This window comes from Meleagris gallopavo, chromosome 2 (assembly GCF_905368555.1).
Source record: "Meleagris gallopavo chromosome 2, MGAL_WU_HG_1.1, whole genome shotgun sequence".
NCBI lineage: Eukaryota > Metazoa > Chordata > Aves > Galliformes > Phasianidae > Meleagris > Meleagris gallopavo.
The window spans coordinates 59,369,734-59,390,109 of record NC_139405.1 but is presented as its reverse complement, the minus strand read 5'-3'; the positions used below and the strand labels follow the sequence as shown (position 1 = coordinate 59,390,109).

Sequence of the window (20,376 nt, the reverse complement as noted above, 5' to 3'; positions counted from 1 at the left end):
GAAATGTTCCTCAAAAGCCCTGAGATTCTGCTTCTCTTTTAGCACTGACAGTGTGATTGTTACGCAAATCATGTAACGGTGCAGCTGAAAGAGCTAGTGTGTCCTGATGCCTGAAATGCTTGGGTTCAGATGACTTTCTCATTATAAATGTCACATGGAGCAGGAGCCACATTAGTGTCCTGACTTCAGCCAGGTGTGTGTTATCAATGTGAAAGGAAGACAGAGACATGAAAGAGGACATTGAGAGGTACAGTTTCCAAGTTAGTCTATGTGAGCATGTGACACACAAATCTATTTTTTTTTTTTAAGAGTAGGTCTTGGATTGAATGTGCAAATAATAAATGACCACTTAGAAAAATTAACCCAGACAACTGTCACTGTATATTAATACTTGTAAGATTTTGGTCCTGGAAATAGTTAGGTTTAAGCTTCTTGCACTCTGTCATGGGAAAGAGGGATTTTCTTTTTCCTACCAGGCAACTTAAAAATGTTGCCAATGTTTGCAGCTACTTTTGCATCTTGCCAGTTGCCTTCTTTGTTCTCCACTGTGAAGATAGTTTGGTCATTATAGTTGTTTTGGTTGTTGCGCAAGGCATAAGGATTAAAACTGAGGACTAACAATTACAATTCAGCACCAGCATGAGGTAGACCCTCATCATTTTGAACTCCTCCTAGAAGTTTTTGAGAACAGCAGTATACCTGTCACTGGTGAGATTTCTTCCTCCTAAGTAGTAGAGGGATGGCTGCAGACTAGAGCAAGGTTACAGGTGGCAGCTGGCAGAGGGGGCGGTGTGGTGGCTTACTGAAGAGTTCAAAAAGTCTGCCACGTAGAGAAGTGAATAGAAGGGAGGTACAAATGAAACTTGTGGTGGGAATATGATTGGTGAACCACAGAGCAAGAACTTTGAAAATGTGCAATGCATATGAGAAACCCAGTCTGATGATACGATCTGTTTACGAGGGTGGATACCTGTTTATGAGGGAGGATAGTGATAGGACAAGGGGGAATGGTCTTAAACTGAGACAGGAGGTTTAGGTTAGATGTTAGGAGGAAGTCTTTCACACAGAGGGGGTGACTCATTGGAACAGGTTGCCCAAGGAGGTTGTGGATGCCCCATCCCAGGAGGCATTCAAGACCAGACTGGATGTGGCTCTGGGCAGCCTGGTCTGATGGTTGGTGACCCTGCACATAGCGGGGTTGAAACTAAATGCTCATTGTGGTCCTTTTCAAACCAGACCATTCTGTGATTCTGTGACTTAAGGAGCCTATCACTCTTACTTCTAAGCTGTTCCTTCTCACTTGTTTTGAATCGCTGAGGATTTGTGTAGTTTGGCAGTAAGCGCAGACAGACTGAAATCTGTTTCATAGGATTACTTTTTTTTTTTTTTTGTAAAATCAGTTTGGAGAGTGCCAGGACAGTACTGGCATAGCGTGGAGACGGGATGTGGATTGCTAAAGTTAGTACTTGCATCACAAAAATGATCATGGAAATACAACCTTAAAGACAGGTGCGAAGTGTTTACTAAAAGTTTACACAGCCCTTTTTTATTCCTATTTGGTTTACTTGTTGAATCATGTCTATTTCAATTTCATTTGATTAGCACCGATCACTGTGGAGCCCTGAGCCGTGGTGAGCTCTTGAAGAATTTTCCACAAAAAACCTGTATGATTAGTCTTTAAGAAACAATTCAAGATGTCACTCTCTGCTTACCAGAAGTGAAGAAAGTAATTCTTCAGTAATTTGAAACTTACCAGCAAAAATGAGTGTGCAATATATTCAGTAAACTAGAAGCAGTAGAATTTTGCCTGTAAATAAAAGGAACTTCCTTCTGTTTGTTAATCAGTAGAATACGAAAGTTCTACAGATGAGACTGTCCCTTTGTTTGCATCTGTGTATTCTTTTTAAAATGTGAAGTCCACATTAGATTACAGGGGAAGTTAGTAGTAGTAAAAATTTAATCATTCTACAGCGATGCAGACTAAGCATGTTATTGTTCACTTTTCTTTTGGCTTAATAGTTGACAGTTTACTGGTTTGTTTAGCTAATGTATCTCTGAATTAAGAGTAAAGTTTAATTCAGACGATGCTGGTTTGTATCTGTCTGTTTTAAAGCAGAATGGCCCCCCCCTTTTTTTTTTTTTTTCTTCAGGAATACATCCCCCAAATTTACCCACACAGGTTGCTTTCCAGCTAGGTATGGCCAGGCTAAGCGAGAGGCACGAATTAGTGCTTCTTGTGTAGTTTGATCTTCACTTTCTGTGCAGCTAACAAAGATTTCGTTTTTTGTGAAAAATTATTTCCCCTGCTCAGGTTTCTGACTCAAATGACCATAGCATCCTTTCCTATTACTTATAGCACTGCGGTCTTTTTTGAGCAGTGTGTGGACTGGTTGAGAGTCTCTGCCCCCCTCCAATATTTTGTGATAAAATGTCAAGAATTAGGGAAAATGGGGAGGTGTACTGCTGTTTTGATAGTTTAAGCATTACCTCTATATAGCATGGAAGTCATGAGAGCCTGTTTCCATATGAAGGATTGTAAGTAGTACCAGCCCTTCCAGAGATGCTTTGCGTTAGTGAAGCACAGCAGGGTGTGAGAACTGAATGCAATTTGACACTTACCATTGCATTGCCACTCAGCTACCTTTAGACACATCAATCATTCCTCATGCAGTGAAAATATACCATGCTGTTGTGTATATTGAGTGCTCTTAAGTTTTTGATACATGGTGGTATTTTGAAATTCAAATAGTTCTTAAAACTCAGTCTTTTGATACTGTGTTCAGCTGTTAAGGGATAAGGCTCTTCAAAATTTCCTTTGGGGAAAAAAAAAAGGGAAAAATGTAACAGCTATTACCCAGGTTAAATTTTTTTCTTCTTATCCTGTTCTACAGTACCTCAGGGGTCTGCAGCAGCAGGTAGCCAACAAGCTACTTCTAAAGCTGTACTTGCATCAGTTGCTGATCCTAGTGCACAAACAAAGATAGACTGTTTTGGTAAGACAAGGCTCCATTGAAGTTACTGCTAATGAGCAAAACAGCTCTGTTCACTCAGTCCCATTCAAAACATAGGAAAAGAATCAATCTTTGCCAAATTTGAAAGGCTGAAACTATTACAGAAGATAAAAATGATTTACTTGAAGTGGGTGTAAAACATATTTTCAAAATAAGCACTGAAACCACACTTGACTTTTACCACATATTTAATCATATTCTGCGTGGGCATGAAAAATAGGAAGTGTTCAGTGTTGTAAATGCAGGTTTGTTCTAAATAGCATGTTATATATTTATTTATTTATTTAACAACCAGCTTAAATGTCTAATGCAGTGAGCCTTCTCAGTGTGAAGTGTTTCTCCTCTGCAGCTTACTCCTAGCAAAAAGGCTTACCCACTTGTGTATTTTCCTAATTCTTTAAAGAAATAAAAAACCCAAGTAGCTGTAGATGGGATTAATTTGCCTATTTGACTTTAAATTACTGTGCACTTCTTTAAATAGACTGTTTTATTAATCCTCGTAGTAATGCCACAGTGTTTTTGCATTCCTGTAAAGTTTTTTCTCCTAGGTTAGCATATTTGACTTCTTGAGGATGAGACTTTTTTTTTGTTTCTGCTTGTTTAGCACAGATGTACTGGATGATAAATTTCAACTGAAAGTACAAGTGTTCTGAAATAAAATACTGATATGTGTTTGGTCTCAGAAGTTGTGGGTGTTCTGTGATGCAGAGAGCTGTTGGAATTAGACTCTCAGGAGGGGTAGGCAGCAGCAGAGGAAGAGTATATTTTTCTTTTCTTTTTAAAATTAAAGTCTATATATGCCTCCTGGGAGCACCTGTGAAGGGCCGGGATTGCTAGAACATGAGCTGCCAGTATTGAAAGACTTGAGCATCAGCAAAGCTTTTCGGGCATCAAGATTTCTACTAATGTGACTAGATTGCTCGGAGACCCCTATTTCTTGTCAAAAATACTTTGATAAGAAGTAGAGAGCATAAGTAAATATATTTAAGATCACATGATATAGCCATACATTCAGTATTTCAGATGATAGCATCCCTTTTAAAATAGAGATGTGCTGTCATGACGTTGTGATCTTATTGTGCCGTGGCTGTAGCTCATTTTGAATGTGTGTCAAACTGAGGTATTTTGACTTTCTGAGAAGTAGTTTAAAAATTAAAGAAGAAATTTGAGTGATGCCACACACCTGAGTTCAGTTTTCACATGCTGCTTCAGATGCCTTTCTGTCTTCCAGATATAAAACTGGTCATTGCCTCAGCACGTGGGTTCTTGTCTTTTTTTTTTTGTTATTTCTTTGTTTAAAAGTGTCTTCAACCATATACTCCTCTCACTTCACTCTGATCCATGTAAAAGCCAGAATATTTGAGCCTATCTTTGTTTGCATGTAGTGGTAGTCTTGTCTGGATGTGAAATTTGGAGCATTTGCCTCCTGAGAACAGGTGTACCTCCTCTGTTCCATGGGAAGGTCTCCCTCCACCCTGACCTGTGCAGAGCATTTGCTGTGTTCTGGTTTCCAGATGGACTGCTGCTGTCTTGTAGTTACCTGCTTCCTTTCTTCACTCTGTTTTGGATCCACTGCATTGCTGGGAGACTAAAGGTAGTGCAGTGTGGATTTCTTTTTAAAGTCAATATGAACCATAGGTTTTATAACATTTTGCTGTGTCTTTTTCAATCCTCTAAATGGCTAAATTATTGTTCAGTTAGAGCCCGTGGCTCTGTAACTGGGGCAGCAGTGACAGCATTGTTGCTTTATTTTTTTTTTTCCTAGATTAAATACTGCATTAGTAGTCTCTGGTGTAAGATGTCTTTCATCGTCACCATGGAGTAGGGAAATCTGCATCAGAATTTGAGAGGTTACTGTCGTATATAAGAGATTCCAATACCAGAGCCTATTGAAGAATAAACAGTATAAATTAACTGGACTGACCTGCCTTGAAACAATTTCTAGAAAGAGAGGCTGATTCCATCCACAGTCCTCCCTGCACGGAGAAGTTAGGTGAGGAAGGAGTTGAGCTGGTGGTCAGCTCCATGTCTGCAGTCAACACTCATTTTCTCAGCATCGCTTGTGGCAGACGTGAACATGCTCATGCTGGGGCCTTGCAGGCTTCTCAGACCCAGCAGTGTTTATTAACTCGGGCTCAGTGCCAAGCAAATGTAGCTACACTGCTGAGGATGTGCTGTTTTGGCACGGAGTCAGTCTCCAAGTCAGAGAAGTCTGACAGGCGCAAAGGGTGCAGGCCTGGGTCCAACCCTGGCCTAAGATCCAGGACCTGTGTTGCAGGTAACTGGCCATATGGATCAGCTTGAGACCATCAGGCCTTGTTGCATCAGCAACAGTTTCATCCCTGACAGATTGAATTTGCTTCTGTGTGTGTTTCTGTTTTGGTCATCATCTTAGGGATTTTTTAGTGTTGGATTTTTTTTTTAACTTTATGGCACTTCAAGTACTGGGAAAATTTATTAGCTTGGCCAGCCCCGGGCTCAACTGACGTGTTCTGTGCGTGCAGTATGGCATGTACTGAGCTGCTAGCAGCAAGGCAGAGCAACAGGGCTAGCATTGAGTCAGTTGATGATCTTAAATTGACTTTAATTTCTCTGTGTTGTGATTCCCAGCACATTTTGAGGTGAAGCAATATACGTATGTTTCTACTGCCTATTTTCTCAATGTCTTTGTGAGCCACGACAGTGAAGAGTTGGCCATCACAGCTAAAGCTTGGAGTATAGCTTGGGTACTGCTAATTTAAGTTCATGTTTTGTTTTCATGGAGTACATCGCCATGGTACGTACACTGAGACTATATATTTTAAAACTGCAGTTATTATAAGGGTAATTGGCTTTTCTGTTTGGATTTGGAAAGTATCCTCTGGAAAAATGGCTATGTCCTTGGAATAAGTAAAAACAATTTTAAGATGTTATGCTTGATAGTGTGTGGACTGTTAGAGTACTCTGCAAGACAATTCAATTTAATTTAGAATTTGCAAGAGTCTGCTTCTATGATAGTTGCAGAGTAGTACCTTTTCCAAGCAAAAGGTCACGCAGCTCTTCTGTTTTTTCATATGCAGGTGCAGCTGGGACAAGCAGATATAAAATGCCCGATCACAGAGTGCAGCGAACACCTGGATGAAACAACTGTCCTCTATAACCTGCCCCACGAGGACATTATCAAGTATAAATATTTCCTGGAACTCAGCCGCATCGACTCCAGCACGAAGCCATGCCCTCAGTGCAAGCACTTTACAACCTTCCGGAGGAGAGGCCACATTCCTACCCCTGCCAAATTGGAGAACAAATACAAAGTGAGCATGCTTGCCAGAGCTGTGGATTAGATGGCACAGCAAAAGTAGGACAGCATTAGTACATCGATGCTTTAACTAGTTAATTCACTTCTAGCTACTTGAACAGGTGAACTTTAGTCCTTATTTGATAGGTGGCATAATTTTGGCCTGACATCTTTTAATTTTAATAGTATTTTCTTTCTTCTCTCATGTGCAAACAGTAATCATGATCAGAAGAGACTGGGGAAGGGGAATTACACTGTAACTGTTAATTCTAGCTGCACAACTGGCAAAAATAGATTATTTCCTGAAAATGAGCAAATGAATTCGAGGTACTTACTATGTTAGGTGATGGCTTCCTGTTGCTTGTTCCTTCCTAAGAACTAGAGATATTGTCTGTCCTGCCTCTTGGTTTTGATTTCTTTAATCCCTTACTAGAGGTTAAAGATTACTGTGGTTTCATGACTCTTAGTACATAAAATTGGAGGAAGATCAAAAAGCATTTTTCAGAGTTCCTTCAAGTAGAAGGTTTGCTTATACCGATTTAAATCGGGGACTAAAAAGCAAGATTTTCAGTTAGAAGAGGCTTTGAACCCTGAAGGTACATCTTGGTTCCGAAAGATGAAAGTTCTGTCTGCAGCATCATGCTTCTCATTAGCTTTACATCCAGTTATTAGATTTGTTGTGGTTAATGTCATGATTGAGCTGGCCTTCCCTGACCAAACCAGTTTTTCTCAGTAGGAGTTTAGATGGTTGTTTAGATAGGCCTAATTACAACATAAGATTGAGCCCAATGTAGGGATTAAAAAGTAAAAGGTTGTGTATCCAGTGCAGTTGAAACTTCAGCAAAGCTAACTCTTGAATTCTGAGCTTCCTTCCTGTTTCTTTGCAGTGTTTGAATTATATATAAGTAGCCACAAAATCTAGTGTTGGACTTAAGATTTTCAGATTCTTGGCATTTTAAGCAAAGGTGGAGGAATTCCAAACTGCAGGTTAAATTCTTTTTGCCTGCAGCCATTCTTCTTCAGCCATCCATTTAATATCCTCTCAGATACAGACAGGATGCATGGTCCAAGGTAGACCAGCTGTTGTAATGCTTTTGCATCAGCTTCTCTTAAGGTTGTGCAGCTGTTGTAAGTAGTATGTGCATGCCAACTCAATTTGTTCATTATCTTCAGAGCACAAAAGAGTCCTTTGCTTATGAATGCTGTGAGTTCAGATGCCATGGTTAAAATGTTCTCACCACTTCCCCAGAAATCCTAATCAAAGAAAGAATCTGAAGCTGCCTGATGCTTGATGTAGTACAAGCCAGAAGCAGTTCCCTGGTCCTGTGATAAAATGTTGTGTAGTCCTGATCTGCAGAGCTAGAGTCTCTTCCTGGGAACACTGTCAAAATATGTACTTTGAGCTGGCTGTACCCATGTGTAAGGAATGTCTAGTTGATACAGGACAGAAATACACTTGGGAAAGTACTGGTAAACAGTACGGACACTCATGGTCCAGAGCTTCAGACTGATCCTTGAACCTGTGTTGTGTTCCATTGTAGGTAAAGTTTTAGCAAATTGGTAGAAGCTCAGTACACAGAAGAGTTGCTACAAGGTCGAGACGTTTAAAAAAAGAAAAAAGTACCTGTCCTTATGTACATGTGGAACTGTGGACCATTATCTCAGTTTTCTTATATTCTAACGTGATTTTTTTCATACATTCTTTTCTGTCTTGAATTATGGGCTCCTTGGAGGTGAAGATTCTTTTTTTCCACATGTAGCATAGAAGAGATCTGACCAAAGACTAGGAGCAATATGAGCAGTAATTGCTTCAGAGGAATTCTGGACTGAAGCACCAGCACTCGAAGTGCTGCCTTTTCAGAATAACAGAGTCATGCATGGGGAAAACCCATGCAGAAAGTTACTGTCAGGATCACAGAAGGGCTTTTCCCAGTACCCTTGCTGTACTATATGCAGGGACAGGAAGACACTGTAAAATCTGAGAGTACGTTTGAAAAGATATTTTTAAAATGTTATTAATGGCTTTCTAACAATAGATACCCTATTTTAAATTATAAATAAAGCTAACATCTAAATTTAAAGAAGGATAAAAGTTATCAGCTTGAGTATTCTTTCTTGGTATATCTGTTTTGTTAGCTAAACTGAGGTAAGCCTAGCAGTTCAGAGTTGGCTACTCCTCATTTTAGAAACCAAAGTCTTGATGTAATCCTTGAAAGTTAACCTGTGCACACACGTTGGCAGAGGAGGAGAGGTAGGAAAGGAAAACTGGCTGTTGAAACATTCTTTATCCTGTTAGTGTCACTTAACAGAACACCATACAGCAGATTAACTATCTAGTATCCTGCATCATGTATTCATGTCACAAGAGGGATCCTAGCTTTAAGTAAGGAAAGATCCCTGCCCTTTGCCTTGAATCAAATTGGGAATGTAAGATTCAATCAAAGAAAAGATTCCAATAAACCTCTGCTGAAAGTTGGTGTGCCCAAGGTCTGAAGAAAATGTGCAAAAAATTCAACAAAATGGTAGTTCAAGTCTTACGCATAGAACAGATGGGTTTCACTAGAGAATGTTGGCTTTTTACTGTGAGTTTATTTTTCTTCTCCCATAAGCCTTAGGTTTCACCTTTTTAGAGTTGGCTTTTCGACCTGTCGTGAAGAAGTTGTTCTTGATTGTTGGGCTTTCTGCCTTAGTCTGTGATGTTCATAACAAAATTCTCTTGGTCACTTCTGTGAAGAGATACCCGTCACGTAAAGTATGTTTGACTTCAGAAGTGTGAAGCTTTTTTTCAACGTGATTCTTACGTAAACTATCTTTTGTTGGAACTGTTGAGAAGTTTCTGAAACTCTAGTGCTCTAGAACTGTCAGGAGTCTGTAATTGTGGAAGTATTGTGATGGTATAGATCTGTGTAGCTGATACTAGTGAGTTCTTCAACTTTTTCTGATCAAATTTGAACCTTGCGTTGCATATACTTTCATGGCTATGTATCACTTCAGTCAGCATTAAGCCTAAACTGCTCATGAAGTGGTAATTTTGCTGTACACTCCCTCTGTGTTCTTAGCTGTTCGTTCTTGCCAACTTGCTTCTGTTCATATTCATGTTTCAGTGCCACACTGGGAACTGGATGAAAGATCAGCTTCAATGGGATACAAGATTTGTTTTGTTGTTGCTTATTTTCAGCTGGTATAGGAAAGAGGATGGATTGATGATGAGGAGGAAGCAACTGTTTTGGCAGTAACCAATAATTATTTTGGAATGAATTAACTGTGTAACTGTAGATAGATATTGTAATTCAACTAATCAGTTAACTGCATAATTATTTCAGTCACTCTAATATGTAGCTAGCATTCCATTAAGCTGCAGAGAATCCTATTAATCTTTCTGCAGCTTCAAGTTCTCAGAAAATTTTTAATGTAAACTTAGTTTTGCTAACGTCATGTCATAGTGGGCAGTGCTTTGTATTGCTGTTACCTACCAATTTTGGAAGGTCGGCTTCTGGGAGGTGAGGAAATGAAAGTTTAAATAATTTCACTGACTGTCTAAGAAAATGGAAATTATTAGCCTCAAAGATCAGCGTGTGAGAAAGTTGAGAACCAAGAGGGTTAGTCTGAGAACTTGTGTAATCTTTTCTATTTCAAGGGAGATTGACCTTCAGCTGTCATAAGTTTGTGTGTATCCTCTCAATTCTGATCAACTGAAATGGAAGTCATAAAATAAATGGAAAAGTTTATATTTGGAAAAACATATTTTTTTCAGAAATAGCGTCTGTTTTGCTGGACTATACTGTATTTTGCTGCTTTGAATTATCTGAATTTGAGTCCTTATTATGATTTATGTACTAATTCTAAAGATAAAGCAAATCATCTGATGGTATTCTCAGAAAAACAGAGGAAGCATGGAGTAAGAATCTGAAAGACTGATGTAGTTGTCCTGTAGTGTTCCTTTTTCTTGAGCACGTTCCGTGCTGGTTCACTGAATCCAAGTTAGAATACATTTAAGGTTGTTGTTTTTTTTTTCGTCTACTTCTTCCAAGAAAATAAGGTTAATAGTATTTAAAATAACATACTTCTGTTTGTCTGCATAGTGTATGTTCAGATGGTATGTAATGACTGAGAGAAGTCATGTGCTCATTCAGAATCTTAAATCCATTTACTAATTCAGATTTGTGGAAGATGAAAAAGGAAACTAGTAACTCCGAATCTTGTCATGAAGTAGATCCCTTTAGTTCAATTAATCAGGGCCACTGATTAATGTATTCTGAAATCTGTGATTGCAGCCTCATTTTTTATTTCAGTGTTTTCTAAATGATGTGTTTGGAAAGATCTGATGTCAGTGTGCTACATTTCTTGTAGTTACATGTGTGCTGTAATAGAGCATGTGACAAATGTTTGTTAAAAGTTCAAAACACAAAACAGCAAAAAAAACTTGTTTCAATTTGTTACCAGGTTTCTAAGTAAGCAGTTCTTATTTGCAGCTTCCCAGATCTGTTGGCATGGTGGGTTTGTTTGAGATGGATTCGTTCAGATTCCATCTCAAATGACTGAATATTGTACCTAATAAAAGATTCCAGGTTGTAGAGCACTTAATTGTGACTACACAAGGTCATTCTTTGCCTTAGGCATAATAAACACTGAGTAATGCAATGTGGTGTCTGCTATATCATGTCTTCCTAGCAGTGGATCACTGTGATGTATGGTATTGGAAGACATGATGCTCGAAGAAGATTTTGGGGTTATTGGTCAGGGCAGTAAGCTAGTAACCAAAGGTGACTGTTGTGCATGTTGGATTCTGGAAACATAAATTAGTGCTCTGCATGAATTTCGTTAGTAACAATAAATATTTTTTAGGTTCTTCAGAATGGAGATTTTCCTCTTTCCTCTTAAGCTGTTTTTATGAAGAATTAAGCAAAGATTGCAGGATAGTGTGTGTGTGTGTGTGTGTGTGTGTGTGTGTGTATTTTTTTTAATGTAGTCTTAGCCAGTAGACCAACAAATCTGAGTAAAGGCACTGGTTGTATTTTGTATGTTGGTTGTTATATACTTTGTCTTGGCCATAGGCCATTACCATATTCTCATACAAAAAGTTATAGTTTGTAATATATTTGTTATAACTTCAGCATGTTGTTTCAATGCAAACAAGTTTTGTATGCTACCTACCTGTGTTTCTGGTACCTTATTTCATTGACAGAAAGCATGTAAATGCAGTTTTCTTTTGTTAAGTATTTTAGTGTTTACTGTGGAAAAAATTCCACCCTGTCTTGCTATAACAAGCACAAAGTCATACTTATGCAGGATACAGGACATCAGAATTTATTTCATCTGTTTTTAAATTACATTGTCTTAGTCTGCTAGATATGAAGGAAAAAGCTGTGTTCTAGCATTTGAATACTCTTTTGTTTAAGAGGAATAATGACCAGAAATGGTGACCAACTGAAATGTTAAAACATCTTGTAAAAAGAAAATCTGTCTACATCTCAAGGTTGTCTTCCTTATTTACACTTCAGCCATACAGAATTCTGGAGGGGGAAATGCCATCTTAGATACAGTGAGAAAATTGTTAAATCTTTTGAGCATGAACTCACATTCTTGCACTTGCTGATCTGTAGGTTTGGATTGACTTAAAGAGGTAAGCAGAAGTGGTTCACAGAGCTGAGCAGCACATCATACGGATGATGATACTTTATCATATCTGATAAAGATAAAATACTTGGTTGAACAGTGCTACTCAGAAATATTTCTCATCACAGAAATGAGGCTACGCTCTCAGATGTTGCTGCAATGCAGAAACATTTGTTTTCTACAATTAAAATTAAAGGCAACCACTAAACAGTGGGTCAGGTAGAGACATAAAAGTACTAGCTAGAGCCATTTATCAATTATCATTTAAGTTTTTGCCTTTAGTTTTTCACATTTAAAAAAAAAAAGTCTATGCAGAAAGGGCTTAGGAAGAAGCATTAAGGGCTGCAGACAGCTTCATTTCGATCACTCTTGAGATCAGATCAGCTCTGTATTAGCTTGCTAGTAGTAATGGATGTAATAACTGCATATATGAACAATTCTGGCTGTGCTGCAGCAAACTACTTGAGGCAGATCAGAGTGCCAGCTTTGGCCTCAGTACAGAGCTGAGGTGGCATGGTGTGTCTGAGCAGAGAGCCTGGGCAGCTTGTGTGATGCCAGGACTTCCAAAAGGTGTTCTGTGGGCTTCACCTGGGCCATACCCCAAGAGAGACCTTCCTTTCCTCACGTGTCTATAGTGAGCTGGAGGCAGGAGACAGCTGTGGCTGAGAAGCTTGTTTTGGTTGAATTCCTCAGGCCAGTCTGTGCATTGGCATAGAGTAGGGGCTGTGTTAGGCATGGGCTGTGGATGGGCTGGTGGAAATGAGTGGTTGCATGAGGGTTGTGCCTTCCCCAGCTTCCCTCCATGTATTCATAGCCCTGCTCAAATCATGTGCTACCAAACACATGTAGTGGAGATGTTCCTGAAGCCTGGATGTGTCCATGTCTAATGTGGCTTCTGCTTGTTGCTATCTTCAGTCAAGGACCAGGTGTGTGGCCAGACTTCATGTGTGAGCACCTGCAGAGTGCCTGCGTTGCTTAATGCTTTTACAAATACAGCTCCAGCAGCTTTTTACAAGTAATAGCCAAGCTCTAAAAGGTGTGATGATTGTGTGTTTGTTGTAATGATTCAAAACTAGGAGCAGGAAGAGTAGATCCTCTATCAATGTAAAGAGCTTGGCTTACCTTTTCGGCCATTATTGTGGTTGTTAACAAGTGTGCTGTTTGGCACATGTCTGATCAGAGGTGTCTGGCATCAAACTGGTGGTAGGGGCACTTGACTGGAAAGGAGAAGGGCCCTCACACTTGGCATCTTTTCCCCAGCCTGTTTCTAATAGAAGCTTCAAAACCCATTCTGGTTTCTCCAGGTTCCTGCTAGAAGAGAATTGTGTCCTCTCTGGTAGAAGGCTAGGGAGTGTAGGTTATATCTGGAAGAATGAGATCCATCACAGTGAAAGTTAGCTACTGATTTTTTACCTGGTGACAAGTGTGTTTGGGGCAACCATCTTGGAAGGTATTTTCTTGGAAAGATACTCCAAGATATTATCTTGGAAAACAAGATACTCATGTGCTTTGCTTGTCTGGAGCCTTTCTTGGATTTTAATAATTCTGTATTTTTTTCTCTTTAAAAATAATTTTAAAAAAGAAATCAGTGTTGTGTTGCATAGCTTGTTGAATTTGTTTTTAAAATGGACATTGCAGAAGATGTTAGACCCTCATTGCTGGACAGTTACTCTTTGACTTAAGAGCAGCATTTTTAAAACACGCTTTCCAGTTGGGTCAGTGTATAGCTTGTAAATGTGTGTTTTCCCATTTGTACAGATCCAGTGTCCATCTTGCCAATTTGTCTGGTGTTTCAAGTGCCACTCTCCCTGGCATGAAGGTGTTAACTGCAAAGAGTACAAAAAGGGAGACAAGCTGTTGCGTCACTGGGCCAATGAGATTGAGCACGGGCAGAGGAATGCTCAGAAGTGTCCAAAATGCAAGGTAAGTTGCATTCTAGGGGTGCACAGATGTTAGCTTAAAACTGCTTAAATATTTATGTAGTCTAAATATTTGTAGCTTCTATTCTGGGTTTGAAGCAAAATTCACACTTGCTGTGTAGACTCTTACCTTTGACCCAGAGAGAAAAATGGGTGAGGTATTTTGCTTACCTCCCTGAACTGGTTTCACAGACTCTTAACATCTAAAAGAAACATTAAGAAAATTTTGAGTCTCAACTTGTAATGAGTGTGTTAGTCTGAATTATTCCTGTAACAAAGCTTTAAATAAATATAAAGTTTTAGCAAAATATGATGCTGTTCATCAGGTTTTCCAGAGAGCTCGGAAGAGTTGGGTGAATTTGATGTTGGAGTAAAGCAGGAAGTACTTAAGGACAAGTTAACTAGGAGACACTTTAAGTTTTGGCAAAACCAGAAGATCTTTAGGCCTGTGAAAGGACTGACATTTAGCCCTTTCTCATAAATACTTTCAACAGAATGAAGTGCAGTCTCATGCCCTAAAAATGTCATTTTATGTCCTTCCAGGATAGATGCCTAAATACTTGAATGAGTTTGAACAACCCCCCAGTGGCCCTGCCCCAGTTGCCCTCAACAAAGGTGTTTGTTATGGTTGTTCACTTTTTCCTCAGCAGTTGTCTGCAGCTGCTGACAGTAAGAACTAAAAATCTGGAGATACTTAGTTGCGCTTGGAGCCTTGCTGTGTGTCATAAGGGTATACTTCTCAATTTGTTAAGCTTCTTAATTTGATAATGGGAAAATAAACACATGTGGTGCCATAGTTTGAAACACTTCAAAGCACAAAGAAAAATTAGTAAAGCCGTGAAATCTGTGGTCATTTGTTTACCCTTTCTCTTACATACATGTGACATTGAGTTTTAGCAACTGCCATTTGCTTAGATATGATAGGTTTGAGCCAGTTCTTTAATGCTCAGTTTCTGGGAAGTCTTACAGTAACATCTTTTTACAAACTTCCTTCTGGAGTGGACAGAAGTATCTTATTTTGGTTTTAATCTTTGACTTGTGTCCAGATTGATTTTCGTGACAATGCATATGTTGTTTCTATTGAAATAAGTCATATGAAATAAAGGAGAAAATAATGTACCAAACCAAAAAGTATGAATGTGAAAAGGAAGTAGAGGAGGGTTACTAGCTGGAAAGAAAAGAACAAAGGCTTCCTGCCTTAAACTTTTAATAACCTGACTTTTCAGAACGTGATTCGTGTGACTGTTTTTGCTGCAATCTTTTGAAAGAGAAGGCTATACTTACAATTGTGGACTTACCAAGGTTGGAAAAGACCCCTAAGAGCATCCAGTACAACTGTTCAGCTGTCAGCAGTATTTCCCACTAAACCAGGTCCCTCAGTACAACATCTAAACACTTCTTGAATACCTCCAGGGACAGTGACTCCACCATCTCCCTGGGCAGCCCAAACCAGCACCCGACCACTCAGAGAGGTATTTCCTAGCATCTAATCTGAATTTGCCCTGGTGCAACTTGAGGCCATGCGCTCTAGTCCTGTTGCTGGTTACATGGGAGAAGAGGCCGACTGCACCTCACTAGAACCTCCCTTCAGGTGGTTGTAGAGGCAGCTTAAGTCCCTAATTGTTTGAATTGGGCTGTTGATTTCTAAAAAATTCCAGATTTCATTTGATTTAACACAGGAAAAAAAAAGTAAATAAAACCTGTAGGGTGGAAGATAGCATGAGAAGTTACAGAATTAGCACAGAAAAATCATTTTTAAGTTCTTTCTGATAATGTGATATTATAAATGAATAGCTGAGAAGGAGTTCAGTCTTTCCATAAACTGTACCCAGTTTCTGGTATTTTTCTTCAAGAAATGAAAAAGTTCTTCCTGTTCACAACCTCTGAAAAGCTTATATCAACATGGTTTTTTACACCAACATATTGTTTTTTAAATCAAATCTGTAACTAGCAAATCAAAAGAACCACTTAGTTGGTGGTTGAAATAGTGGCATTGTTTTTTCTTAATCAGATATTGTATATTTTAAAAAGTACATCTTATGCAGAATTCTTTGTCAAGGCACCAAAGGATACCTGGGCATAGAGGGATAACAAACCAAAAGTGAAAAATCTGAGTGTGGGGAGGTTGGAGCTAATTTTTTTTTCCTCTTCAGCCACAGCTCAAAAACTCTATATAAAATATCATGTACTACATTGACTCAGAAAGCTTGTCATATTTCCGATTAAAAAAGAGAAAATAATAAAAGAGAAAACAGGGTTCATAACATACTTTTTGAACTATCTTTTTAAATCTACATAGACAGTGTTTCAAGCAGCATGTTTATTTTTATATATATATGAATATTCTGTTTAAAGAACTTCTTTCATGTTTTGGTTACAAATTTGCAGCAGTCAAAATTTTCAGAAAAGGAAGTAAAATAAATTGAGTGGTGAGTATTTGGTCTTTACTGTGAAACTAAAGCTAATGGAATCTAAAGACAGAAACTTCAGTAAGGTGGGTATTCTTTACTGGGCAGACTTTTAAGGCTATTGGTAACCTAGAAGATATAACTCTGATTAATGTCATAAATTGTGACAGTATTTCACAGATATCTTCTGGAGATACACTTCTGTATATGCAAATTTATAGACACAAAACTTCTTTTTGCTAGCTATATCATGGTTTTTATTTCTCCATGATTACCATGTCTGGGCATGCAGTTGAGAAAACAGGAATACTCTATGGGTGGAGGGACACATCCTTAGGCAAGTATTCACATGTTTTTCAGTGTTTTTTGGTAAGTGCTTTGAACATGTTTGATCATTCATAATGTGAGTACTAGCAGCCACTGTTAAATGAGCTTCAGCCTGATTACTTTACACAGTACGTGGATGCACCTTTAGCACACCTGGTAGAAACAGCTTATATTTTACCTGTTCTCTGCAAGGTATTCTTACAGAATAAAGTGTTACATACAAAATACTTAAGTGTTTTACGTGTGAGTATGTTTAAGTATGCAAATAGTAGAAAGGGCTCCTTTTTTCCGTATCTTAAATTAATTTTTGACATGTTGCTTTTTTTTTTTTTTAAGAGAGATTTTTCTAAACTTGTTATATGCTGCTTGGAGATAGCATAGATCATTTCTCAATTTCAGTTGAGGTTAATAACTTAAATAGACTATGGTTCAATGAATGTGGTTAATGTTTTTCATATAAAGCCTGAAAAGAGGGAGAAAGTCAAATTGACCTTTTTTTTTTTTTTTTTAAGAAAAAGCACCATGTGTAACTTCAAAAATTGGTATAACTGCATAGATTTTCTTCCAGTTTACGTGTACTTCAGTGCTTAAAAGTGAGAGCTTTGAAGTCAAGCAGCTTATAAAGCTCAGCAATGGTGTTTTCTCAGGTACTTGTGGAAAAACAAGGAACCTGTCATGCAGGTAAAGGAATGATAGAAACAAATAAAATCATGTTGGGCTTCTTCAGAATAGATGGGGATGATTGTATAGTCAGCCTATTTGCGTCCCTTCTATTGGATGAAATCTACTTTCCACCAAGATGTGACTTATTATAGCACAGTAAGTTTTTGTGAATGTCTTTCCTGTCTTATTCATAAAATAAGTGTTTGAAAGTGCAGAAATCTTGAGATTGCCTTCATTGGCACAGTGATGTTGGCACACCTACTTCTGACTACATCTGCCTTGCAGTCTTTTGCTGAAAGAAGTGCCAGTAGAAAATGTCAGCTTGTTACCTATGTAGAGTACCAGTTTCAGCAGCAGTTGAGATGAAAGAAATTTCTCAGATTCTAGATGAAGCTTGATCAGTACCACTGTTGACTCTCTAAGGAATGTCAGATGGCCCCAGAAGATGCAAACATCTGTTGAGTTTAGAGGCTTCAGTTGCACCTGAGCTTTCATCACCTCTGGTGCTTGCAGGGCCATTAAGTGGTGATGTCTATACCTGTACTCTCTGCAAAATAAATATGGGTTGATATGAGTAAGAAATTAAGGAGGAATCATCACGAGTTTCAGCAAGAAAGATATAAGGAGTGAAGACTATTCCCAGGGAGGGTCTGGAACAAGTAATAGTCTCACCCAGTATGGGTATGTTGTTCAAAGACAAAGCTTGAACCAGTCTGGTCTGCCTTTGGAGTTAGCCCAGTGCTGAGCTAGGGATTAAAATAGATAATCTCTGGTTACTTCCAAACACAGTTACTGTGAAATTTTATCTGTTGTTGCATTATGGAGCATGTGTGTGGGGTCGTGCTATTTATCCATTTTGTGAGATAGGCAAAGTTGTTTTTTTTTTTTTTTTTTTTTTTACCACCACCCCATTAGCAGTGGTTTTAGTTGGCAAGATTAAGAAGAGAGGCAGTCTAGGGGAGTATGTTTCATTCTATCACATTATGCACTGCAACAGTAATTATACAGCTACTTCTAAGTTTCTTGAAACTGTTAACTGAAATTGAATCCTTTAAATGTGTGCAAAGTAAGTAAATGCAGAGGAGTATATGGAAGTAAAGAAATAGTAAATAAGGTATTTCATGCAGAAAATGATTGGAAAGGTAGAAGCAGAGCCTAGGCAGCTCACCTTAATGCTATACTGTAGGCATTGTAAAAGTTTATTGTATTTTTTCATAGATTTTTTGGAATCTTTCTTTTAAACACTTAAAAGCAAAACAAACAAACAAAAAAAAACAACATCCCGTGCTTTCCAAGTCCCTCTTTCTACAGCAGAATCTTTGTAGTGCTTATTACAAAATGCCAAATCAATTTGTGGTAATAATGAGAAAGAGTGGGGCCACAGGTGCCGTGAGAGGGAAACCCATCTATGGAGGGGTCATACAGAGTTCAAAACTTATTTACTGTGCTGCTTTCTTTCCTAATAAAATTTGATGCTAATTTGTCTACTTGAGTAATAAAAACAAGTTTTCATCTTAAGGCAGGGATCTTCTGAGACAATGGCTGTTTAAATGAAAGGGAAGAATGACGTAGGAAGGCATTTCTTACGTAAAAGCCTGGAAACAGCTGTAACTCATGTTTGATCTGAAGCATGCCTTAAAAAAACATAGTTGTCTTAGCACAGCTGCTGTATCATTTAATGCAGATGCTGAGTTCCATGGTGGGCTGCTTGCAGTATCTTCTCATCTGCCGCATGTGGGCTGCGTTGGAGTATTGCTTGCTTTCCTTCACTTCTGGGGTTAAAAATAATCTTTTCTTTTTCCTTCTGTTCCTAAAGATCCACATCCAGAGAACAGAAGGGTGTGACCACATGACCTGTTCCCAGTGTAACACTAATTTCTGTTACCGCTGTGGGGAGAGATACCGCCAGCTCCGTTTCTTTGGAGATCACACATCAAACCTCAGTATCTTTGGATGCAAATACCGCTACCTCCCCGAGAGACCACACTTGAGGAGATTAGTGCGAGGCTCTGTCTGTGGTGAGTGGATAAATGCACTTTGTAGAGAGCTGCATAAAAAGGTGATTGAGGCAGGTGGGGTATCAGTATCTTAAAGGTATGTATGTATAGGTTTAAAGTGTAGGATGGGCAGCCTCTTTTTTAGCTATGTAAAAAATGATTTACTAAGTATATTAGAATATATTTATAGTCACTTTCATGAGCATGGATTATTATGAATTATGTGTGGTTAACTGTGTCCTATTTTGGTAGCTTGCGTTTCCTAATCTTTTTTCATAGTATGTAAGCAAACTGTAAATCTACCCAAGCAAACTGACAAAAATATGTCTCGACGTAGGCTAGCCTTAAAGAATAACTTTAATTCTATTGAAAACTTAGTTTGCTTCTGATTACCTTCTTGTGACTTCAGATACCTAAATAGACCACCTCACATGTTGTAGCTGTGAAACTGCCATACTGTAGTTTCACATGAAGATCTTTCAGTGAAACAACTTTGTTCAGTTTTACCTTAAAATTTCATATTTCTATTTTTTCATATTGTTGTACAGCTACCTTTATCAGACTGTATTTCTTTCTGCTGTTGTACAAATCAAGAAGCACTTGCTCAAGCATGCTGTGAAAGCAACACCAGGTCAAGTAGCAGCAGAAATATAGATCCATTGGATGAGCTGACTGTAGCTGAACAAAGGCAATAGCACAAGGTTTGGTGACTGATGCAGTGGAGTCTGGCATCTCAGATACATGTTAGATTGGAGTGTGCCTGTACAACACTTGGGATGATTATTTCCAAAAATGGATTTAGGTACTGAACTGAGGGATACCTGAGCTTTCAAGTAGGAACAGAGGGGAGAAGGAAGCATCTGAAATCCTACATTTTTCCACTAAACTTTTCAGGTCTTGTCTGAAGTTTTGTTACTTGCTACCAGTTGATGACTGCTTATTAGTTTGGTCCTCAATAGCTCTTCTAATAGAAAGTAGATCTCTGTGATTTCACTAACAGAAAGATACGAGACTGTCAATATACATTTGTCGGATCTTATGTCATTCTTCTAAAAACATACAGGAGAAATGAGTCAGAGCAGGAATCTTTTTAGACGAACCTCTGAGTGAAAGATTTGTCTGAATAAAACATCATTTGGATTTGAACCTGACTTTGTT

General features: G+C 38.5%; 1 protein-coding gene across 2 annotated transcripts in view; it reads left to right on the top strand.

Annotated features, from left to right (window-relative positions):
• RNF217 (ring finger protein 217) overlaps window positions 1-20,376 on the top strand; it is a 59,129-nt gene that overhangs the window by 25,777 nt on the left and 12,976 nt on the right. Inside the window, exons 2-4 of one of the 2 annotated variants that reach the window (XM_085217379.1) lie at window positions 6,071-6,304; window positions 13,663-13,827; window positions 19,038-19,239. In XM_085217379.1, coding sequence (XP_085073505.1) covers window positions 6,071-6,304; window positions 13,663-13,827; window positions 19,038-19,239 — 601 coding nt within the window. The remainder of the gene's footprint in view (window positions 1-6,070; window positions 6,305-13,662; window positions 13,828-19,037; window positions 19,240-20,376) is intronic. The other variant, XM_085217380.1, reaches the window with a different exon arrangement.